The sequence below is a fragment of the Cryptomeria japonica genome, chromosome 11 (genome assembly GCF_030272615.1).
Source record: "Cryptomeria japonica chromosome 11, Sugi_1.0, whole genome shotgun sequence".
Classification (NCBI taxonomy): domain Eukaryota; kingdom Viridiplantae; phylum Streptophyta; class Pinopsida; order Cupressales; family Cupressaceae; genus Cryptomeria; species Cryptomeria japonica.
In genome coordinates, this window is record NC_081415.1 from 722,864,221 (window position 1) to 722,890,507 (window position 26,287).

The 26,287-nt window shown below is 35.5% G+C and overlaps 1 protein-coding gene across 1 annotated transcript; it reads right to left on the minus strand.

The window, feature by feature from the left end:
• Window positions 1-22,688: 22,688 nt before the first annotated feature.
• On the minus strand, window positions 22,689-24,854 carry LOC131061259 (purple acid phosphatase 22). The gene is made up of 6 exons (XM_057994828.2): window positions 24,486-24,854; window positions 24,114-24,405; window positions 23,584-23,963; window positions 23,284-23,472; window positions 23,100-23,188; window positions 22,689-22,976 (listed from the first exon to the last, which is right to left on the minus strand). Exons 1-6 carry the CDS (start codon window positions 24,615-24,617, stop codon window positions 22,793-22,795), a joined length of 1,266 nt encoding a protein of 421 aa, XP_057850811.2. The 5' UTR covers window positions 24,618-24,854; the 3' UTR covers window positions 22,689-22,792.
• Between the last annotated feature and the right edge of the window lie 1,433 nt (window positions 24,855-26,287).

The window sequence follows — 26,287 nt, forward strand, 5'->3', positions numbered from 1 at the left end:
ATTGTAAAAGATGCAAAGTTGCAAGGAATTCTTGAAATATTTATGTGTAGAGAAGGTTTTCATTTCTAATAAAGTTTATAGATTTGCCTCAAATACTTGAATAAGTTGAACAATATTCCTTGTGTTGAAATGTTTCCAAAGTTATATAGTTAAATGGGAAGACTTGTTAGAATGTTGCAATGTTTTCTATAGTTGTCTTGATTGTGATGTTTAAAATGTTGTTTTGTTTTTATTAATTGACTAAGATAATCCCTTATTTATTTAAGTGTTTGATAGATAAATGGGAAGTTAAGATCACAAAAGGATCTTCTTTAGTTTCTCATACAAAGCTTTAGGATTATGTTTATGTTATTGGTTATGTGCAAATGTCTGATTTTGTAGAAGTGTTGTATGTTCCATTATAATTGTTTTGAGTTGTGATAGTAAAGATGGAAGTGCTTAACAAAGAAAACAAGCAATTTAATCTACATTGACTACACTAACTATGCTAACAAAATAAACAATAATTAAAATATTCTAATGAAATCAAAACAAACTGTAGATAATGAAATTCTAACTTACCATTAGAGTGTTGGAGGTCAATAATGAATTGGAAGAAAATTTGGAGATGCCTCAGGTTTGTTAGCATTTTAATGGGTCTCACAAGACAACACAAAACAACGTAGTATACAAGGATAAACCCCTCTCTAGATTTGGAGGGTAAAATCCCTAGGAAGATAAAATAACCTTAGATCTAAGCTAGCTTAGTCATCATAAAAAAAAAAAAAGTTAGCGATAACAATTTTTATAGTGGCCATTTGAATGAAATAAACAATTGAAATGTGATCCCACCCTACCTTTCTTACCTCAAGGAGCGAGCCCAAGAATTGAAAGGTTATTTTCTCACAAGTAAGGTTTTTTATTTTTAAAACACTTACAACTAGATGAAACAACTATTTACTAAAATACAAAAGAAAACTTGGATGATAATATTTCATGGACTATTGTACAAGGCGGAAGAAAGGCCTTCCCAATTTTGTCTCTCAAAATCATACTAGATTGAAGGGTGTGAGATTAAACGTGGTTGGGTTTGACGTTTTCTAGTTTGGACTTCGAGGCATCCAGTTGTTTCTTACTTTTAGGTTGTTGTCTACAACAACTTGGCTGAAGTTGTATCTCACTTCGTATCATTTTGTTGGGTTGTTTAGTTTGTCCCATATCTCATGGTACTTATTCTAATTTTCTATTGGCTATTCTATTGTACAAGTGTTCAAGCTCTTTCAAAACCCACTTTTTCCTAATATAAAAACAAACAAAACTAAAATAAATGTTGTTGTATACACCTAAAAATGGTCTGAAGATAATTAATTAAATAGATAGTTATTTAATTAATAACCCTTCCCAATTAATTGAAATCGCAAATAATTTGATTAATTTCCCCATTCATCTACTTATAAATAAATCTAAGGATTTATTCATTAAGCTCATTTCAATAATCCCCTTTGATTAATTAATCTTTAATTAATTCCCTTCATTTAATCAATTCTTCTAATCCTATAATTAAAATTAACAAATCCAAGTTTGTTGAGATTAATTATCCATTTTCCTAATTATTTGAATTTCTAAATTCAAATGAGCACATGGCTCCTAACTTCTAACCTCCTAGCCTAACCACCCCCTAACCTAACCCATTTTATCTAATCTTGGATTTAACTAACCCTATTCTATCTTGCACATCCTAACCTCTTTTATTCTAACCTCCTGTGGGTTGGATATCCCCTCCTTGAGACACATGGCACTTTGCCACATGTCTTCTCCCTTAGACACTTGCCCTCTCATGAGCAAGTTTCCTTGACACTTGTCACCATAGGGATGATATGTGTCCCTTCCTCCAACCTCTTCTCCAACTTCCCCAATCCCAGCCCTTGATATCTTTAGATCGAATCCAGACCGTCGATTCATGCCACCTCAGCTTTGGCCTTGAAAATCCTATAAATACCCCTCATTTTGGAGCAATAAAGATCCCTTGCACTCATAGTTTTTGCATACTTACTATAGGCATTTTACATCTTGATCATCTAGCAATAATTGTTAATTAGATTAATCATATTTTATTTTCATATTAATCTTGTTGCATTTTATCAATCATGTAGCTTGAATAGATCATTCTCGCTAAATCATACATCAATCATCATGCATCTCATATCATTTGCACAATCAATCATGATTAAGTAGCTACTCAACTCTTGAGTTGTCAGTATTGGAGGTCATTGCTCCACTGAGAGCCAACAATTCTACAACCTTCAAGGTCTTCAAGAATAGAAGAAGATGAGACATTTGAAAGGAGGCTATGGGTTTGCATCTTTAATTTAGCTTTTGTATTTGCTTCCTACTTATGTTTTATTGTCTCATCTATGTGTATGCTTGTTTCCATTGACACACATTTATAGCATCACAATTGTCTTACTTGTTGGAAACAAATACCAACATGTCCACATACAAGATAAATGATAAAAAAACTCCTAATACATATCCATAATGTAATAATTTAGTAAAATGAACCACTTAGAAGAACACGAAGTTGCCTAATATGAATTGCAATATAATCCAAAATTTAACATTATTCATCCCTTTCAATTCACTTAATAAAATTTAACACAATAAACACACATGAAACCTACATTGAATGTATGAATAGCAAATTTTTGAGCATAAATTTAAGTTTAACTATTATTGAGAATATTTTATGCCCAAAGCTTTTATTTATATTGTACAAATAATATAGATTTTAGGGATTTAAAATAATAAAAATATATCCACAAAAATTATTCTTTTAAGTGACTACTAGAAAACTAGAGAAAAACTGAGGAAGATTTGCAAAAATGTAGAATATGATCAAAATAGAATTAACCAAAAATGCCTAGTTTAAAAGTTCCTTTGTATTTGAAAAAAAGTAATTCAAAATGTGGAGAAATAGGTGTTAGTATACTATCCTCTTTAATAGACAATTGAACTTTTTCAATGAATTATCTTGCAATGATAGTTGGATGTCTAGAAATTATTTTTTCCTCACTAAGTTTATGATGAGCAAAAATCTTATTTCTCTCAATCAACAATTGGATTCCTCACATCTTACTCTATTTTGATGAAAATTTCATCGCAATATTCATGGCTCTTCCACTATCTACAACAACAAAACCTTCTAAGTACACTTGCACTAGTTGATCAAATCCGAGTTCAACTTCTTCCAAATTATCATTTGCTTCAATCTCCAAAAAAATCAATTGAAATGATACTAATCATTTTGGAAAATGATAACCAATAGGATTATAAATGACTCTCAATCTAATCCAAATTTATGTATGCCCAATAACTCAATGGGCTCCAAATAAGTAATGACATTTCTAGAAGAAGAAACCTTAAGTCATTGCACACTCCATGTCCATAACTTAGTGCAACTCTGATATGATTTTCTTGAGCATATTGAATTGCTAATGAATAAGCTTTAGACTTTCATCACAAAATTATACAATCCATTGTTGAGACACTAGTTCCTCTAATTGTCTCCTTTGATTACCATCCTCAACTCTCTACTCCCTATTTTTACCCTTCAAGGCGATCTTATCTTCTCCATCTTTTCCTATCACATCCTTAACACCATCTATTGCAAATTGCAATATATCCATATTGCCCTATTTATTAATTGGCCGAATTGGTTTATATGATTTGAAAAGTTGGAAACATACATTTCTTGGATATCCTTATTATTTGGTGGAATAGTTGTATCTACAACGATGTAACCCTCTATTCTTTTTGAACCTCACGACTTTGTGATTTTGTATCATTGTAGAGATGACAACAAAATTGAGAGCTTTTATAGTCACCACTCCCTTTTTTCCTACCAAATATGCTTACAACTACTTTGATGCATCCTCAATCAGTCTCTTTGAATCAGTCTATTTGAATTGTCTTTTATATGTTAAAAAGGTGGAAGAGATGTTGATTAGTAGGAAGGATGAAGATCATGGTGTAGAGGTACAAAACAAAAAGAAGTACCTTCTAGTTGAATATGAATGGATGGTGAAATAAAAAAAATGAATGAGATGTTAAGAGAAATAAGAGAAACCACATGGGATGATAGAGGAGGAAGAGCATAATCAACTTGAATATGTGGAGGTGACTTCACTCTATTCTTAATTTGTTGACCTTCAAAGTCTCATTCAATTCAAAAGAAGCTTTTCACTTCTTTCTTCTTAGTCACTTCTGTTAGTGCAATTTTTCAATGGCAACACAATCTGCTTGATCCGCTTTTTTTTGCTTTTCCATGTTTTTCTTGGATAACAAACACCACAATCTGTTTTATTGGTGTTTTATGGGTTATTGAAGCTATTGCTTGTTTTATTGTAAGCTAACGAGTGTAGACAATTTTATTACTATTTTTTCTCTATTTTATGCTTTCACAGAGGCTTTTGTTTTTTCCTCTGTTTTATGCTTTTAGAGAGGCTCTATATATTTTGTAAATTCATTCATTTGTAAATGAGTTAATGAATCAGTTTGCATTCTTATTGCTCTCAAATTTTCTTCTCTCTATTCCGCAAGTTGTGTTCTTACTTTCCTAGCTAGATTCTTACTGTGCAGGTTTAGATAAAATTTTACATGGTATCAAAGCACATGGCTGCTAAAAAGAAGAAGCATAACAATCTTTTGCAATTTTTGAAGATTAGAGCTAGTTTAGAATGAATTTTTTCATTGTCTTGGGGTTTTTTGTTAATTTCATTTATGTATTCATGAACTGAAATAAAGTTCCAAGAGGGGGTAATCTAAGTCTAAAATGGGAATACAATATCATCCATCTGTCATCACTTTGGAAGAAGGAAACTACAAGTCTTGGCATGATGGAATCCTAAAGCATTGTCAATGGATTCATCTATTGCCACATTTGTATGGGTTTATTCCTGAACCAAGTACTTGTTGGCAGAAATCTGCTTGGGAAAGTAGAAATGATCATGTATTAGGATTAATTGGTTTAAGTGTTGGGGACCACACATCATGGGCTTTATCACACATTGAGTGCCCTCACACTCTTTGGACCACTTTATGGGAAATGTATGGAGATCCCACTGAACCTCCATTCCCAGATGATCCAACTATAGATATGCTTCTCTCCCTTGATAATGATGATGATCCTACGTATGATGATGACAATGAAGAGGAAATTGCTTATTGGAAGAGTCTTGATTGTCTTGAATAGACTGAGACATCTCCTCTTTCTACACCTCCAGTATCGACATCTATTCAGTCACCTCCACCTACCAGTTTGACAGAGATTTTGGCTTCTCCAAATGCTACCTCAGATTCTCTTCAACAGGTTCATTCTTGTCCACTTGATGAGAGAGATATCATTCTATTAGACATTTATAATTTGTTTGTTGAATCTCTTCTTGATCATGATGATAATATTGAGGACACATGCCATCTCTCCAATGTCAGCTCACATCAAGATGCATATTCTTTTGGTTTGGATTCTCTTGTACTCTCTCAACCACTCCATGCTACTATCTTGACACATCTTAATTCACATCCGAATAAATCTCTCACTTCAGTGGTTACCATTCTTGAGTCTTGTATGACAGAGTCACAGTTCAACATCAGATTGGAGAAATATGAGTATTTTCGAGAACCATTCATTTTGATTCCTTCATATATTTCACTTGAGTGGGAATTCAGCAGTTCGACAGTTCGAGGTTTCTATCTTCCAAAAGGAAGAGGTATCGGGTGAAAGTATAGTGTTGTGTAACACTTTAGGCTAAGTGCGAGGAAAAAAAAATCCTACTCGGTCGAGTAGGACTTGACTGAGTCTGCGTGGCACCACATGGTGCCTACGTGGAGGATGGGTGGCGGGGTATACTCGATCGAGTCCTACATATACCCGCCAACTGCACTTAGCCCCCCATAGTGTCGTGTCGCATTAATATATGAGGGAAAGGGTGGGGAAGTGAGTGGTCGCTTCCCCATGCGACCGCTTGTGGAGGGTCCCGTCACTTGGGGGACTCGGTCTAGCCCTACTTGGCCGAGTAAGAGTCGGTCGAGTCCTACTCGACCGAGTTGTACTCGGCCGAGGCTGCCTATGTGGCATCCCACATGGCAACCTACTCAGCAAACCCCCCCCCCCCCCCCCAATTTGCAGAACTTTTAAGTTCTGTTAAGAAAGTTCTACTAAGAATTAGACCATCAATTTTTTATTTAAAAAAAAAACTAAAATACCGTTTTCAAGAGCTCGGAGTGAGGAACGTTGACATATATTTTTTATAGAATTTCAATTAGAATTCGTATATTAAAATTACAAAATACTACAGGTAGGTATATTAACATTTGAGAAGACTTTGATTCGGAAAAACAAAAAAAAATAGTAAATCGTATCAGAAAAATTTAAAAATTCTATATAACACTAGAGGAGAGAGTCCTCTTCAAGAATTTTTTTTTTTTTTTTTGGGATTGCTATAGTTTTGAGAGGGGAAATTTGGTGGGAGACGAAAATTGTCGATTTCGAGAAACTTCGACTTTGAATTGTTATAATGGTGAAAATATACATTGAAATCAGATTTTTTTTTTTCTCTGCATTGGCTATGGATGTCATCTAAAACATATTTCAGAATCAGAGGAAAACAAGATTATTTACATATAGTTTTGTGGTGGGAGGAGAAACCCATGATTTGTAGTATTTTTCAATAATTCAAAAATTGACTTTAATAATTAAAAAAAGATATCAATTCTTGTTCCAATTTTTTTTAAAAAATAACAGGCATAAACTTAATCCAGTTTTACACATTTCATCAATTTACATCATCTTCAAATACCAAATAGAAATATCACTTTTGTGCCATTGAAGTTGAATAGTTTTGTTGTTGTTAGTCTTTTCCTTTATAAAAGTGAGACACAAGTTTGTACTTTTACCCTAATATCATTTGTTGCAGATGAACCTACTATAGAATTCGCCATGCTACATTTTGTATTGACATTCTTTTTCTTCTTTGTGGAAGCACAAATGGGCCATATCTTTTCAATTTCACTTTCTGTAAGACCTTCTTGGGGTGGAGGACATTGCAACATAGAAGCTGCTATGCAAAATTAGTGTAATTTTTTTGAGGGGGGGTTTTGTTCCCACCGGGTTTTCCCTCTTTCCTCTTTCCTTAGGCTTTAGTCTCGTTAGTTAGACTTAAGGGGGAGTGTTAGCACAATCTGCAATGGCAACACAATCTGCTTGATCCACTTTTTCTGCTTTTCCATGTTTTTCTTGGATAACAAACACTGCAATATGTTTTATCGGTGTTTTATGGGTTACTGCAGCTATTGCTTGTTTTATTGTAAGCTAATGAAAGTAGGCAATTTTATTACTATTTTTTCTCCGTTTTATGCTTTCATAGAGGCTTTTCTTTTTTCCATTTTTTTATGCTTTCAGAGAGGCTCTATATATTTTGTAAATTCATTCATTGTAAATTAGTTAATAAATCATTTTTCATTCTTATTTCTCTCAAATTTTCTTCTCTCTATTTTGCAAGTTGTGTTCTTACTTTCCTAGCTAGATTCTTACTGTGCAAGTTTAGATAAAATTTCACTACTTCTGCCTCCACTTGTAGTATCTTCATCAACACAAATTAGCGCATATTTTTTTGGGAATACGTCAATTTTTTGATCAATCAAAAGCAGCTAAGGTATTGCACATAAAATTCCTTCGGAAGTGGATCTATAAAACATCACCAAACTTATCCAAAAATTGCTTCTTTATCACGCTTTGGTATACCAATTTGGCCATCTCCTTGGAATCACCCACATTGAGCAGGGTGGCCAAAAACATGGAGGAAATATCAACGTCAACTCAGTAACGTGATGGTTTATCTTAATAAACTCTTCACCCAACACCATCTTCACTGCATGGACCACTAAGTTGTGGGTTGACTTGAAATGCACTTTAGCCTCTTCTCATAAATCTCACCAAGAAAGGCCATTTACCATTTCGTGTAGACTAACTGAACTGGGGTGTCCATTTCACTCTCACACCTAGGAGGCACTACTATCGTTAGAGCAAAAATCAAATTATTGAGATTGTCAACAATGATACCTATTTAAAGGCTATAGCATGCATTAGACCGATTTCTTGCAATCATGAACAATGATGACAAATTAATTCTAGAAGACATACATGAAAACAAATCATTCCCCGATCTCCAAGTTCATAAATATCACCATTTTTTTAGTAGCATTTCCCAACTTTCCTAGCTGTCACTTAGGCCAAATGCTATCTGCCGTATTTTAAATGTGCTTTAAAATCATTGGTGATCATGAAGCCATGTAGCGTGTCTAATTTCCATTCAAATTTGGGGATATCAAATTTGGTGAAGTACAATGTCACCTAAAAATCACCAGAGATGAGTATAATGGCCACACGAGACTATCCCATCCAAAAAACACTCATGCTTCGACATGGTCATCAAAAGAGAAAATAGCAAGCAAAATTCTCCATTGCCACTGAACCCCATCCAAATTATACCTAGCCATTGACATGTCATGGAGTAATTGTGGCCAACTTGGCCAACTAATCTACCTTCATGTTACCTTCCCTATATATACATGTGAGACTTTAGATTTTTTTAAATTTCCCACCAAGTCCCAAATAAAAGAATTCATTTCTATAGTTTCTAATTGGGAGTTTGTCTCTATCAAATTGAGTTTATTTTGATCAATGAATCACCTTCCAGGCGCACTTTGTAGACATTAAGATCTCGACCACACTCCAAACCGATCAGAGCTACTTTGAATTTTGCCTCATTATTCATACCTCTACCAAGACTAACCAACCTCTGAGCTAATATCTTTCAATACGTCTAGCTCCACTTACTACAGGGTTGGCTTTCGAGGCAACATCAAAATTAATTTTCACCCAACTCATATTTGGAGCAATCCACATGACTCCCTCGTGGGGATTGGGAGGAAGATCAATCCTCCTGGTCCCATTAATGGGGGGAACTCTTAACCCTTTCAAAGTATTCAGTTTTTTGTCATCCCAATTTGTGAGTCAGTTACTTCACATTGTGAGTTGCCACATTGTATAGTTCAACCACCATAACTTTTGTCTCTAAGACCAGTGGCTCCTTTCTCAATTCTTTACCTTGTAATATCTTCCTATTTCATTCCTTCCAAATTTCCCATATGATGCCAAAGGGTAGAACAACCTAAATGCAACCAAATAAGGCCTTTTTCTTTAATTTGGGCTACATTTGGAACCAATTCTTGATATCTTTTGTGAGTGGGCAAGCCCAGTTGAGTTTGCCAATGAATTTTTTCTAGTAGTATTTTGCATAGGGGCAAGAAAGAAGCACATGATTAGTTGTTTCCTCTTCTTTTTTACACAAGACACATCCGCTCGACCCTTTAATGCCAAACCTTTTGAGTCTATCTTCTATTAAAATATTCTTTTGAAATACCATCTCGGAAAATACACCCCCTTTGGGTAAGACTTTCTTATTCCAAAAAAGATGCAAAGGCTAGTTCTGTTTATTCACAACAAATTCTTTGTTTCTAAATCCGAACTTGACCTTGTATCCCCCAGGCTTTGATCCACCCCATCTAATCCTATCCTCATTAGTAGAGAGGGCAATATTTTTCGCTCTAGAATTCTCTTCAATTCAATCTTCTGGCCTTTTGGGGCATCAATATCCTATAAGGACCTCTAATTCCCTCTCTACACCCCACCCCCTTCGTCAAAGACAACATAGTCCCTTACCTTGTGTCCCCAGGCTCTGCAAGTAGCCCCTCTAATTTCTTGCAGGTCTTGATTGTTGGCTAGTGGGGGATGCTTGTCCTAAGAGTTAGCCCAAAAGGAGGCCTTTCTCCCATTTCTAGCATCCCATGTTACAAGCTTTGTAATGATATCTCTGCTTTCCAATATGAAATTCCACACTACCGAGCCTCTCGGGGGGTCACCGATTGGATGTTTCTGGATGGGATATCAGAGTCTAGATACTTTTGCCTAAGTATCAAAATATAATTCTAATTTTATTTTCTAAGCATGACCCAAACTAATTTGGCTCCCATTGAAAAATTCATAATTTTCATCTTTTGTACCCCATTCCCCTAGCTTCTTTAGGAGAGCATACCTTGTCCCAAGCAATCAAAGGAAATTTGTTTTGCTCTCTCATCATACTCCAAAAGAATCTCCTAATAATTTGTGTCAGTAGTTCATCTACCAAAAGAATCCCACTCTGGTCTTTTTGGTAGAGTGAATGGATTCATGTGCGGTGATGATACCTTTAACAATGGATCTCCTAGGAAAAATCCCACTCTTCTCGAGAGAGATAATATCCTACAATACTTTCTTTAGCCTAAATTTTCCATAAAATTGGTGATTATCTTATAAATTGTATTGCACAGAGAAATAGGCTTGTAGTCAGTCATGGATTGGGCCTCCTTCTTTAGTATTAATGCCAAAAAGGTGTGACTCAAGGCTCCCAACATCATCATCTTCCTTCTATATTTTTCCATATCCTTAACCACATCCTGACCAACAATATCCCAAAACTCCCAAAGAAAGTAAACCGGGAACCCATCATGCCTAGGGCCTTTATTTGGATTCAACTGAAAGGTTGCCTTCTTCACTTCCTGTTCTGTGAATTTTCTAAATAATTATTTGTTTTGTTCAATCTTTGATGATCTTGGAAATGTTTCTTCGGATCTTCTCCTTTTCTGCACCATTGACAACTTCATCCTTGTTCATGAGTGTCTTAGGGAAACCTACAACTTCCTTATTGACTTCATTTGAGGTGAGGGCCATTTCTCCATCCTCCTTTCAGATCTCAAAGATTTTGTTTCTACTCCTATTAGCAATAGTAGATTTATGGAAAAAATTAATGTTTTTATTCCCTTCCTATAGCTAGACTTCCCTGGACTTTTGCTACCATAATATCTCTTCCCTAGCTAACACTTCCACCAGTTCTTGCTTTAATTATTTCTCCCGACAAAATTCATCCTCACTCATGCCATCTTTAATTAACTTATCATTTAATCCCATCAATTCTTTTTCAATTATATCCTTATTTGCAAATATGCCTTTGAAGTTCTCCTTATTTCATTCCTTTATTTTATTTTTAATGTGGTACAACTTCTTCGAAAGAATGTAGAGTTTATAGTTGTTGCCAAACCTGACCTCATTTCACCAAGTTACAATGAAGTCCTTCAAGCCTACATATCTAAGCCACATATTCTCAAATTTGTAGGGGCACTTTATAGGGACCCTATCTAGAAGTCAGAGTTGTACAAGAAAATGGTTTGAACCAGTCAAGGGAAGAATGATAGCCTTCGAGATCATCATCAGGTTCTCTTAGTCTCTTAGAGATCAAGAATCTATCCAACCTCTCTGCAAAATTGGTGAAACCCTTCCTCCTATTCGTCTAAGGGAAAGTGCCATTCTTGGACCAAACACCCCTTATTTCAAGTTATTCTCCATGAACTACTAAAAATCTAGTTGGATTTGACTGACATCTGTCATTCCACCCCACTTTTTTGTGTTGTTCAGGGTGGCATTAAAATTCATGACCACCACCACTTTCTCCCTTGTCATGGATTGTAGTTTGTCAGAGAGGTGTCGCCATATCTCCCTTTTGTTTTCTATTGATATTGGTCCATATACATTGAAAGTGAAAAAAATACATTCCCTGGAAAATAATTAATGTTCAACAACACCAATTTGTTTTGTCTCTACCTCTTCACCTTTATGTTTGAGAGGGTCGCATCCCAAAAGCACCAAGAACATGAACAAATACACCATCCCACTATTTCCAATTCCCTGATCTCTTCTCACCTTTTTCCATACTCCACTTTGTCTCTTGCATGAAGATCATATCTACTTTGGTTTGGTCAATTTGGTGCTTGACCAAATGCCACTTGTTAGGAGCATTTACACCCCTAATATTCCAAGTGATTAGCCTCATTGCTCCTAGGAAAATTTCCTTCATGTTTCTTAATTTCTTGTGACCTTTGGCATTCTCTCTTCCATTATATCCCCTTCATCTCCCTCAAACTCACTTTCCTCGTCCTTAGGGTCACCACCCCCTTCTTATCTTGTCCCCTTCTTATCTTCTGGAGTTTCTAATTTATCACTTTGAATATTAAAACCTAAGCTATACAAAAGTTCAGCTAACTCCTTGTCTTTACTATCATCCCATCCTATTTTCTTGAATTTGGTCTAATCCTTTTGCCATCTACACATTTTCACTTTTTTGTTGTTGTACATGAAGCTTAATTCTCTCCCTTGCTTCTACATCCTGATTGTCAAATATTTTTCCTTCTACACCATGAGCTTTGAAGCCTCGCCTTCTATATCCCCTTTTTCTTCCATAATCTCCCCATTGCTTTCCATATTTTCATCTATTGATAGAGCCAAGTTATTAGGCTGAACCATCTCACCAAGATTTCCCCTGAACCATCTCACCAAGATTTCCCCTGATCTTCTCTTTGGTTGCTTCTTCATGACCTAATGTATTCCCTTTTTCAAGGCTCAATCCTTTGGAACATTCTCCTATCAACATCATTCTCCACTTTCTTCCTTCAGTCAAAAAAATCCCTCATGGTTGTGCTTGATCCTCTAAAGGACTGTTTGGATTGATGTTTTCACTCCTTGTTTGTATTCTCTTTTGCCTTGCACTTACTGCATGAAATTAACCCATCTTCCCTTTCAATCTTATACCCCCAAACCCTTTTATTTGCATGTATTTCTAATTCATTTGGGAGCGGGGGATAGGGCATCCTTTTTAATACATATTCTTGCATTGGTCCCAAATTCTCTATCCTCAATATTTTCATCTGCCATTATGAACTAGACTAATTTATCACCAATGATCTTTAGAATATCTGCTTCCTAGTACTCAAAAGGAAGATTATAGAGCCGGATCCAGTCTGGAACAACTTTGATCTCTCGTCTCTACAGGTTAAAATAAGGAGTCCATTCTTTCATGTAGATCCCAGTTATGTCCATCACGTATGGTCCATGATTCATTATTTTCCATTTAGCCACTGGGGAGTGAAATCAATTGAACCGTCAATTCCCAATTTTTGTAATACCAGTTACAAAAAATTTAAATCTTCCTCTAATTGAATATTTTTAATTTCAATAAATTTTAGGTAATTTTGAAATAAAAAAATATAATTATTTTTAGCAAATTATTAATATTTTAAAAATATTTTGATAATTTTTTAATTTGTATGTTTAAATTAAAATATATAATTATTTTAGAAATTTTTTAATATTTTAAAAATTAATTTAATAATTTATTTTTTAAGTTGTGTATAATTAATATAATGGGAAATTTAATTTATTTAATGTTTAATATAATATGATATTCAATTAATTTTTATTAACATCACAAAAATAAATTGTGACAAGAAACATATTCTTAATTTATTACTTTTCATCTGTACATCTCCATCTTTTTTATCCATGTCTCTCCTTGCTTCTATATCTCTTTAGTTCATGTCTCACTATTTATACATATATTTATCCCTCTCAATCTATATCTTCATATCTCTTTCACTCTCATACACACTCCATGTTTCTCCCTCCCTATCTCTATCTTTATATCTCTCTCACTCACATACATACACTCTCTTTCTCCTAATTCTTGTTCATCTTTAATAATGAGTGCCTCATCAAAACATATAATATAAAAAACTTGTGATGAATACCATTTGTCAAACATTTAAAATAGACACTAACTATAACATACTTGCAAACTATCTTCAAATATAGCTAAAGAAGAAAGGAGAAGGGTATTACCTAAGCGAAAAATGATAGGATTTTTCCTAAGAAAAAAATAAAAGGAATATAGCTAAGTGGAAGATTTCAACAACATAGAGGATTGACAAAGGTCCATTCTACCTGGGTTGATTGTGAGTTTTGTCAATGCAAAACATGTCTCACAAAAGGAATGTTAGTGAGATATATGTCCTACCTCCAAATGGTTGCATATAGAGGATGTAAGGAATTGGAGGTAATTATAAAAAGATAAAAGCTAAGAGATGCAAAATTAGTAGATATATTAACAAGTAATTTAGGAATGTTAGAACATAGTTAAGCTATGACAAGAAAACATATATAATTAGGGAAAGTAAAAAACATAAATCAATATTATCACCAAAAAGGTAAATAAACAGAAAATAATAACAATAAATGTTAGATAGGAATTATGTGCATGCATTAATAAGACATAATTTGTAAGCATGACAAGGTTTGTAACTATATAAGCATGTTAGCATATGATATACACACAATTATATAATATATCATAAGAAAGGAGTGTGATTACCATTACAAAGCATGTAATGATAACCTTTTAACTTATAGATTGATAAATAAATAGAGGCGGTCAATTGCATATTGATTTGCCTTCTAATAATTCACAATAATGCACATTCACTAACATGGGATGATAGTCTACTTTTCATCCAACATGCTTAAAATATGTTATTGTACCCCTTAACATTTCCTAATATAAAGGCGCACTCCATGTTGCTCTCTCTATATCTCTATCTTTCTCCATCTCTATCTCTCTATCTTTCCGGGCCTCTATATCTCTCTCCCTCTCTTTACATACCTCTTTGTATTACTTATCTTTATCACCTCCTTTATTTTTCACTCTTCCCCCCTCTATATCTATCTTTCTATTTCTTTCCCTCTTTCTATCTATATCTCTTTATCTCTACTTTTCTCCTCTCTCTCTCTCTCTCACTCATATACACATTCCATGTTTCTCCATCCCTAGATCTCTATCTTTATATCTCTCTCACTCATATACACACACTCCCTATTTCCCCCTACCTATCTCTATCTCTCTATCTAACCCCTCTCTCTATTACTTGTCCCTCTCACCCAATGTATCTCTCACTCTTGCTCCTCTATCTCTATATTCACATCTCTCCCTCTCCCTCTATATTTGTATCTCATTATCTCTATCTCCCTCTCTTATTCACTCAATCTCTCTCTCTATGTGTGTACACACACACACACACACACACACACACACACACACACACACACACACACACACACACACACACACACACACACACACACACACACACATATATATAAGGTAAAATGACATGAACTTTAAAGTTCGTATTGTATTCTATCCTTTTATGCATACATGCAAACTACTATGAGGTTTAATTCTAAATGAAAAAGTGGTTAATGCTCAATGATAACTCTTGATCTTCTCCATAACGAGTGCTCCATCAAAATGTATATAATATTAAAAAACTTTTGATGAATACCATTTGTCAAACATTTAACTAACTATAAAATGCTTGAGAACTATCTTCAAAAATAGCTAAAGAAGAAAGGAGAAGAGTATTACCTAAGTGGAAAATAATAGGAATTTTGCTAGGAAAAAATTAATAGTAATGCGACTAAGTGGGATATTTGAACATCATAGAGGATTGATAAAGGTCCATTCTACATAGATGTATTCTTAGTTTTGTCAATCCAAAACATGTAGATCACAAAATGAATGTATTGACATATATATCCTAAATCTAAATGATCAAAAGATAAAACCAAGTTAAAAGATGCAAAATCAGTAAATATATTATCAATTAATTTATGGATGTTAAAACATATTTAAGGTGTGACAAGAAAGCATATGTAATTAGGGAAAGTAAAAAGAGCTACTCAATATTATCGCCAAAAAGGTAAATAACAAGAAAACAATAACCATAAATGCTAGCTAAGAATTATGTGCATGCGAAATTAAGACATATAATGCAAGCATGGCAAGTTTCATAATATATAAGCATGTTAGCATAGGATATGCATGCAATCATATAATATATCGTAAGAAAGGATTGTGATAACCATTACAAAGCATGCAACATTTGATAACCTTTTCAGTTATAGATTGACAAAAAAAATAGAGGTGGTCAATTGCACATTGAGATGCCTTCTAATAATTCACAATAATATACATTGACTCACATGGGATGATAGTCTACCTTTCATCCAACATGCTTACAATATATTATTATATTTAAATCTATAGGGTACATGATCCTCTCCAAACATGTATTAGGTTCCAATCAATGACACCCCTTAACACATCCTATATAAAGATACACTCCATGTTGCTCTCTCCATATCTCTATCTCTATCTTTCCCCTTCTCTATATCTCTTTGTCTCTCTCTATACCTCTTTGATATACTTATCTCTATCACCTCCTTTCTTTTTCACTCTTTTCACTTCTATATCTATCTCCCTATTTGACCTTCATGCCTCTCTGTCTTTCCCCTCCCATATCTTTCTCTACCTCTATCTCCCTATCTCTTTATCTCACTCCCTCTCCCCTTCTCTATATCTCCTTATATCTCTACGTCTCTATCACTCTATCTCACCACTTATATCTCTCTATCTCTCCCTCTATATCTCTCTACCTCTTCCACATATCTAGCTCGCTCTCTCTCTATCATTATCTCTTCCTCTACCTCTCTCTATCTCTTTATCTATTTGTCTTCCTCTTCCTCTCTCAATCTATCTTAAAATCTCTACCTCCATCTTCCTCTTCCTCTTGTATCTCTAGACATGCATCCCTCCATCTCTCCCTCTCTCTCTTCCTTCAAACCTCTCTCTCTCTATATATATCTAATTTTATCTCTCTCTCTCTCTCTCTCTCTCTCTCTCTCTCTCTCTCTCTCTCTCTCTCTCTCTCTCTCTCTTTATATATATATATATATATATCCCTCTTTATTCTCCCATTCTCCTTCTTTATATCTCCCCATCTCCATATCCTTCTTCTCCATATCCACCTCCACCTCCATCTCCTTATCCCTCTTATTCTCTCTCATTTTTCTCCCCTACATCTCTTCCTCTTTCTATTCCTATCTCTCCCTCCCTATTGCAAACATAACATGAGCTTATTGGTAATGGAACTTGATTATCTTCCTAGTTCAAAGTTTTTATTTGTCATGTTTGGATCCCTATAAGTAGATGCATAGTTGATTTGAAGCTATCACTTCTTCCTAGAGACCTTTGTTGCATAAACAATATCATTCCTTAAATGGCCTTAAACAATATCTGTCCTTAAATGGCCTACCAATCAACCTCATGTATGACAAAATGCATGCAAAAATAAGATGAATATTTTTCCTAATTGACTTTTCACACCTCTTCCACATTCCATTTCACACCAAGATGCAATTGCTAGTTATATTCATATGAGTATAATAGACTTTCCACAAATTATATTATTATTTTATTATATATACAAAACAATACAAAAATATCAATAAAATAAAATATAAAAATAATAAATATAAATAAAAAAAAAAAATGAAAAATGAGCTAAACTTTACATATAATTATACCAATTATCTATATGTATATAAAATATCTATACTATTATAACATAGTAAAACTTTCATATAATTCCAAAACTTAATAATAATTTAGGATATGGTGGCGTGTGTTGTCACACCTGGACAATATAAATTCACACTTGAAAGCTATCGTAATATTCTTGGACTCAATAATTTTGTTTAGATAAAGAGAACTAAGAAGAAGAAGAAAGAATTTTAACGTCCACAAGGCTAAGAATAGCCTATGGGACAATCTGATCAAGCTGAATCAGTTTTTTAAGGTATGATCTCTGCTTATTCAGGCTGATGATGAGAGCACCCATCTTCACGATATGCTCCTCGCTGAACAGGTTATACCATGTGCTGGCAATTAGGAAATTGGCAAACTTCTCCCGACTGACTTTAAGTGCTTCGCACTCCAAGATAAAATGTTTTTCAGTTTCCACACTCCCGCTGATGCAAAACGGGCAAACTCTTTCTTCCCAAATCTCTTTTGGCCTTTTCCACTGCCCGGTCTCACACCGAAGTTGGTGAGAGTTGGTTCTAAGCTGTGCGATTAGAATTTTAGCCTTCCATGATATATTAGCCCCTATATAGACTTTTTGAAGATGATCGTAATTGGGGTTGAACTCATTAATATAGTATTGTTTCTTCCTTCCTAACCCAATACTCCAATTTTTCTTGTAAAACTTTTCCATAACGAAGACCTTTATCTCCTCGCTGTTTGTGGGGCATGAGTTCAAATAAATACCCCATTTTTTCAACCATTTGATGTTTTGTTTCATCCACGTCTTCTTCCTTTTGCACAAAGTGTCGTTGACAACAACCTTAGGCCATCTATCTTCTCCCATTTGCTCGGTTCTTTTTAAATAGCTAATGAGACGCACCATAGCAGCTGCCTCAATAGGGGCAACACCCATTTCACTTAACATGATATCATATGGGACCATGCTTTTAATTTTGAACTTGCTTGTGATCAAACGTTTTTGAATTATCTCAATTTGCTTCCATTGAGAATCTAAGGTACTGCTGGCCCAAACTTCACAACCATATAGAATAACCGGCAACACCAAAAGCCTAAAAAGTGTTTGGATGGTTTTCCAATCCCAAAGCTCAGCCTCTTTGCATCTATTTTGAAGTGCATAGAGTGCCTTCCAACCGCCTAGAGTTCTCTTCTTCCTGCAACCTTCCCAACTAAGACTCTTGTGGAAATCAATTCCAAGGTATTTGTAATCTGCAACTTCTTCAAGAATGCTACCTTCAAAGTAAAACTTATGTTGCTCTTGTTTCCTTCTACTTGAGAAAACCATGATTTTCGTCTTGCTGATATTAACTTGCATTCCCACAATATTGCAAAAGCGCTCAAGGGCAAATAAGTGCTCTTGCAAACCAAGGGCGGAATTAGCAAGCAAAATGAGGTCATCAGCATAAAGGAGCAGCCTTATCACAAATTCACCCAATTGAATACCATCACCATTCTGCATGTTTAACCATTCTTCAAGTTTGTCAATGTATAAGCCAAACAAGGTAGGGGAAAGAGGACACCCTTGTTTGACACCAATATCACTCCTAAAACTAGTTGAAATGCCATTAGGAGTTCTGATTTTCACTTTAACCTCCTCATAAAGCCTATGAACAATAGCCCTAAGATGAGCCGGGATACCAAGCTCTTCCATTCTGTGCCACAGTTTGTCATGTGGGACTGTGTCAAAAGCTTTTTTGAAATCAACAAAGCAACATAAGACATCTTCCTTTTTCTCCCAGGTTTTTTCGATGATGTGTCTCAAAGTAATACCATGATCAACTGTGAAATGTTTAGGTCTAAAACCAGCTTGGCCTTTTGCACGTTTATGATTTTCTTCTGCCCATTTGTTGATTCTATTTTCTATCATGTTGCCAAATAATTTTGCAAACAAAGGATTGATCATTATAGTCCTATAGTTGGAGGGGTTATTGACATCTCCACTTTTGAAAAGAGGTATAGCAAGACTTGTAGTCCAATCTTTAGGAAACCCATGAGGAATGATGCTATTGAATATTTTTGCAATATGAGGGGCAAGGGACTTCATGCCCCACTTGAGAAACTCTGCTTGAAGTTCACCTAAGTCTTTAGCTTTACCAACACCCAATTTCTTAATACCCAATTCAATTTCTTGCACGGTGAAAAGATTAGTAGAAATGTTGACCAAGGGTGGGGGAGCCACCTCCAAATCATGTTCATAAAGTTGCCTAGCATAATCAAACCATTGAGTGGTTGTGATACTATTGTCAATCTGTTTCTTTTTTGATTGCAACTCTTTCCAAAAAATTTTGGGATTATATTTGCTAAGAAAAATTAACTCTTCCCTCCTAGTACACATAAAATCAGCTTTCTTTTTCTTTAAAATCTGTTTGTAAGCTTTGATGTGAGTCTCTTTATTATTTGACTTTCTTAAACCTCTTCTAGCCATTTTGCATGCCTCATCAAACCAAGCATTCACCAGGAAACAATTTGTCTTAGATTTTTTGTTTTTTGTTCTTTTGCATTTTGAGAGAGCCACATGGATCAGATTTGTTAACTTATGACTGTTGAGATCATGAAATGTCTTTTTCTCCCATTTAAGAAGTCTCTCCAAAGCAGCCTGGAAGATACAAGCATTTTCTTGCGTCAAAAGAATTTTGCCCTTTGAATGTTGTTGTAGGGAAGGTTGATTTTTTTCCACATAATACCTCTTTTCTGCCCAAACAATACTTAAATAGATCGGTTTGTGATATGATTTGAGGTCCCATAAATGTTCACCAATCACCATATCTTCGATTTTTTCACATAGGCTATGCGAACAAACACCGCAGTCAACCACACTCGCCCCATTGTAAGTGTTGCAAGTGAAATTGCTGGAATTTGTCCATCTAATCAGACCATTACAGATAATTAAGTCAAACATGCCACAGAGCATAAGCAACTCTTCCCCAAATTGGTTGCAATCATTGGTGTCTTCTGACACTCTCTCCCAGTGATGATTTTCTTCTTCTAGGAGCCAAATAGGATTACAATCATCTTTACAGCTAAAGATGCAAACCTGTTCACTTGCAGTTCTAGCATTGAAATCCCCCACAAGGAGGACCTCGCCAAGCTGAGAGAACACATCAATATCTTTTTTTAGGGCAGAAAAGGGGTCTTTGCTGTCAAGACCACATTTCTTGTAAGTTTTGGAGACCTGCGGAGCAAAATAACATGCTGCAATCCTAATAAAATTGTAATTTTCTGAGATCTTAAACCATAAAAACTGTTTATTGGAGTCCTCTTTTTCAAGCTGAATGAGACGTCCTTCTTTTCCTTTCACTAACACCAATATCCCACCATGACCCTTGCCATTGCTAGCTGCTTTGTTCCACATTGTCATTTTTGAATAACCTTCGAATGTGGGAGTTTTACAACCTTCGTGTTCATGAGTCTCAACAAGACAAATAACGTCTCTACCTTCCGCAATAGGCCCTAACCCAGGCCCACGTCTCCAAGGGTAGCCTCTACAGTTCCAACAAACTAGACTCAAAGAGGCCTAGGTAGATCTTGATTGCTATTTGCCTTGGGATGCAAGACTCGGTGCTAAGTCTTCATCTCTATGTGGGTGAAAGGTTTTTGTTGCAATGTACCTAGCTCCATTTGTTGTTGTTGTTTTGCTGCTCTCTTGTTGCTCTGTCCTATTTTGGGGACCAAAATATGCAATTACTGCTTTGCCATTGAACAACCACGCTCTTTTTCCTTCATCTCTAGCTGCCCTAATCTTTGCCATTTCAGCCCTTCTTTCTTCTAGTTGTCTCATAGTTAGATCTTCATCCAAGAAAAAATGAGTACCCTTTAGAAGTTGCTTCTTACTTAACAGATTTTGCTTGTCGCGAACACTTGGTAAGATAACCTTTATAGGCCTATTTTTCCCATCACATAATTTGCCAACTCTCCAAGATTTAGTGATTTGCCCTTGCCAAAGTAGCATATCTCTTAAGAAATCTCTTGCAAGGTCAAGAGTGTGTTCATTTTTCCCATAATCCCTCACTCCCTTGATGATTACATTTGTTGCTCTTCTTTGCCTTTCTTTGAGCTCTTTATCTTGTGTTTCGTCTACCCGAAATTTTTTTTCCTTACCCATGTTTGTAGTCTCTTTGCTGATGTTGGCCCAAGTTTTGGTAACTTCTGAGAAACTGTGGCGTGCTTGATCCAAAGATTCCTCCATCCCACCATGGAATGCCTTGGCATTAAGCCCCTCACTATGTGCTGCTACTGAAACCTTTAAAATTCGCCATTCATCTTTCACATTTTGCCATCCATCCTTCATGTTTTGCCACTCAGATTTCCCAACAGCAAGCGCATCCTGCAGAAATGATATTTGTTCTTTTAATGCTTTATTGTTGTTTGCTAGGGACTTATAAGCTGCTGTCAACCCCTGTATTTTAATCTCTTTTTGTTGTTCTTTAGCCTCCAAAGCCTCCAACCTCCTTTTGGCATTTAAAGATCTTGCACATATAATTCAGATGACCAAGTTAGAGGAGTGGAAATAGGGCTATAAACGTCAAAGTCGCCAGGGTCGCTGCTGCGAAAGGGCATGTAATTCCCTCTACCTAACCAAGGGGATTTCTTGGTGTGACCTTTGCAACTGAGACTCTGATTATTGTTCTTATGATATTGTTTTTTTTTCTCCTGTGCATATCTTAACCGAGCACGTCTATGTTTCAAGATACCCCTAAACTGTTTGGCATTAACCCAGATCCATTTACCAGTTTTAGTAGTTGAGGCAATTTTCACTTGCCCCAATTGATTTGTTTCAAAAAGTTCTGGAAGTTCAAGAATACTCTCTGAAATTGGAGGAGTTTGTTTTTCCATTGCCAGGAAAGAGACATAAGAGGCAGCAAAAACAATTCAGAAAAGACAAAGAAGAATCTAACCTGATGGGATGTAGTCCAAATGGGACCCAGAACCAACACAACCTTGTACAAATCCCACAAAATGATCAGAGCCGACAAAAGCCCTTATTTGCGTGCTTGTACCCGTCCCACAAAGCCTCTGTTGCATTCACGTGACCTCCTCCACCAGCTCCCTGTCGGTTTGCAAAATGACTCAGCCCTAGGAGAACCTTTTATCAAATTAAGAAAGGCACGCAATTTATATTCTCTATAACTCGTACGCTTATGTGTGTCGGCAGTAGGCACGATTTTCAACGAAGTCGGTGTAACTAAACAAACATTTGTTAGGTTTCCCGCAAAAATGGTGAAAAAGAGTGATTACAACCGTGACAGAGATATATTTGTATCGCAGTAAAAACATATTCGCTACGGGGACTGCAAACACAATGTTTAAGACCTTTCTTTATTATTAGAATATATCCCAAATTTAGGGATTTACAGAGAGTGAGAATAAGCTCTCTCTCTTCTTTTTCTAAGAATTCACGTTACACAGCTTGTTGAAGAGGCGAACGTCTGAATCCAAACTTGGTCTGCTGCAACCGACTCACCATCTGAATTCCTGTGCCACGTCCAATTCGCGTGCGTTGCATTCACTATTTTTAGTTCACCATGCCCAAAGTTTGCTTCTCTAAACATAGATAATCCAGACTGGTTTTGCCCAAATCTGTCATGGTAACCAAAAAAAGAAAAACTTTAACTGTGAATCATACAAGTTGTAAAATATGATGAGAATTAAGCCCATTATATTAGATTAGAATGGAGGAGATGATGTAGATGGTGGACCTACTTTGAAGCAAGCCCTTCGCGATTGCCTCCATCTCCTATTGTAATGTGAAGAGCTCCACAGGGATCGGCCTTATTGTTATACACTCCACTCTGTATATACAATAAAATATGATGAGTACCCACAAGTCCTAACAGGCTAAAAAATGTTTTTGCTTGCTTTGCTTTGATTGAAATGAAACACTTACAAAGCGTTCGTATGCATGAACATGCCCTGCAAACACCATATCTACTTTTGCAGAATACAGCATTTCTTCCATGGCCACTCTCATGTCTTCTCCTTCTCCCTGATGAGCACTGTTTGTATTGTACCAAGGTGCATGCACCAGAGCTATAAGCCACGGTGTTCTTTTTCTGTCCACCCTTCCAAGATCCGCCTTTTATCAAAAAAAAAACCATGAGTCTTGTTATTTCAATAGATTGTATTTCAATCTAATTTTATAGCCCTTTTAAGAATGTACTAAAGAATGAGAATGGGGTTAGCAGACCTGCAACCATTTGTATTGATCTGAACCTGGGCCGAAGTCTGTATAGGAGCCCAGCATTATTACATGCACACCTGCAATTTCAAATGAGTAGAAGAGATTCGAACTCGAGCCGCTTTGTTCGAATGGCATTCTCCATCTGGCATTGTATGCTCTGAATGGGTAGTTCATTATAAGTGGAATGGTCTCTATCTCGTGATTTCCTTGAGTAACCATCCATGGCCTGCTACTTGCCAGAGGCTCAACCAGCTCGCCGAACGAGTCCCACAGAGGCTGGTTTGTATCTGCATAAGAAAGGTCTCCAGGCAAGAGGAAAACATCATACTTCATCTCTTGAATGTGGGCTAATGTGGATTTTGTGTGATCTGTTTGTCCCGGATCACCTGCAAAATCCAACCAATACTCAATTATCTTATGGATTCCCACCAGTACCCAATTATCTTATGGATTCCCTGAGATTTTAAAGGCAATAAGAAAACAACCGCCCTGCAAAAAGAAAGAAAAATTTGGGCTTGATTAACAGCAGCTCTTACCTACAATTGCAAAAGTGATGGGGAATTGTGAGGGTGGAGTTTTGAGATTATATTCAGCCCCGAATCCCCCACAGCGGTAATAATAAACAGTATTTGCAGCGAGTGGTCCAATCAGCACATTGTGGATGCTACCGGATTCGTAGGTTACAAAGGAATATGAAGTATTGTTTCCTGTTGCAGAGGAAGTGTATTTTCCAGGGGATGTTCCATACTCCACCAGCGAGGGTACATCAAAATCCTCTGTAATCCATGAAACTCTCATATGATCACTTCCTACTAGAGAAATATGCACCTGCCCATCATACAAATTCTCCAAAAGTAAATCCAAAATTTTCAAAAAGTATAATCCAAAATGCAAAGTAACTGTAGTACCTGTTGTGGATCTTGGTCTGTGTCTGCTTTGAGAGAGCGGAAGCCAAAAGATCCAGATGCAGTACATGCTGCAATTATAACCAGCAAATTAAAAAGTTTACAGAAACCCATCTCCATGTTTGCCACTTTCATTACTGTGAGTAGTTTTGTTTCTCGCACTACAATTTAGAAAAGTGGTATTTATCCCCATCACGATATGCTCTTGGGATATTCTTTTACAGAAGCTTTGAAAAGACCCTCAAATTGAGCAAGTGTGAACTGGGATTTTGTAAGGTCGGCTTCATCTTTTTGGTTTTCTATTGATATCAGTGTCTTATGGAGCTATTTTATGAACTATTTTTGTGAGAAATTATGTAAGTTAGAATCTCGTATGTTTTTCTTCATTAACTTTCTAAAATTTTGTCCTAAATTTTCAGTAACAGCTAACTAAATTTGAAAGCCCCTCCATAAATCAATAAGCTTGAATCTATAATTGTGTGAATGGTAACAAGGGCGGGCAAGTAGAGTCAGAATATCCGGCGGACAATGCAACGTGTAACCTTTGGTGAGAGGCGTGCAGGGTAACAAGAGTCAAATACGTTAACAAAAATCGCTTTCAAAATTATTTGTCAATCTTTCCATATCTTAAACCCTATAGTACTAGGATGACTTTTGAAGCAAGGTTCCTTTTTCTTAAAAAGGAAATCACGTAAATATCTGAGCTAAATATATTTAATAATCAACGTTGGTATTTAAAGGAGGTGCAATGGTTACTAGATAGTAAAATATATTTTAAAATATTTATAAGATAAACAAATTAATTTTAAAATGTAAAAAACTAAATCAAATATCAAGTTCTCAAGTCATAACTTGTAGCCTTCTGTGAGTTAAATGAGGTGTGACTTTGTAGTCTTCTGTGAGTTAAAGGAGGCACGTAAAGCTTCAAAAACTGAGTTTTCTCATGCAATTTTTGACAAGTTACTGAAAGGCTTTGACAACTTTCTACAATTTGATGGAAATGGAAAAAAAAGTTAAAGGGGCCCCACACTAAACGCCAATGCTTAGTGTGTGCTTAAATAAGACCATCTAAACAAAGTGACATGTTAGTCGAAGGTTTCACTCAAGATCTAATGACGAGCCTCTCCAAAATATCCCTCTCACAAGTTATATGACCCTTCACATTTCAAAACAAGATATACTTTTTCACTTGATATTACCTAACCTTTTCCAAATAGATCTACATTTCTCAATTTAGGGGAAACCATGTCTTTCCTAAATATAACTAATCAAGATTTGAACGTTATAACTACGGCCACAAAGTATGACTCATATCACAACTATTTTTTGCTTAATCAAGGTTCTAGAAACACACCATGTACAAACTATAAACACACTTCATAGGGTAAAACAAATTTAGAATAGAAGGTGAAGATAAATGCATTTGTTTCCAAAATTTAGAGTTGACTTGTTTATTGTATTTTCAACAAATTTCATAAAATAATAGACAAGAAGTAGCATAAACAATGTGAAAACAGAGAATTCAAAATTTGAAATTGTGAACCCATTAAGTTATACACAAAACAATAAACAATAATACCATCAATATATAAATAAAATTGTTGATGAGGCTCTGTTTAATAATATATGTAACATTTTTGGATCATAATATTTTTTATAACTCATCCAACATCTTTTGACTTTTTATCTCCCCATTTCAACTTTTATAGAGAGCGAGAGATGACACCTTTTCTTATCTAATAGAAAAAGTTTGGTTTTAATCTGTAATAAGTTAAGACATTGCAAATAAGCGATACAAACGTATG

Coding starts and splice junctions, on each gene's coding strand:
- LOC131061259 (XM_057994828.2), bottom strand. CDS start 24,617: ATGAAAGTGGCAAACATGGAGATGGGTTTCTGTAAACTTTTTAATTTG. Junction 23,473..23,583: donor ATCAATACAAATGGTTGCAG/GTCTGCTAACCC, acceptor TTTTGATAAAAG/GCGGATCTTGGAAGGGTGGA. Junction 22,977..23,099: donor CGCGAAGGGCTTGCTTCAAA/GTAGGTCCACCA, acceptor TTACCATGACAG/ATTTGGGCAAAACCAGTCTG.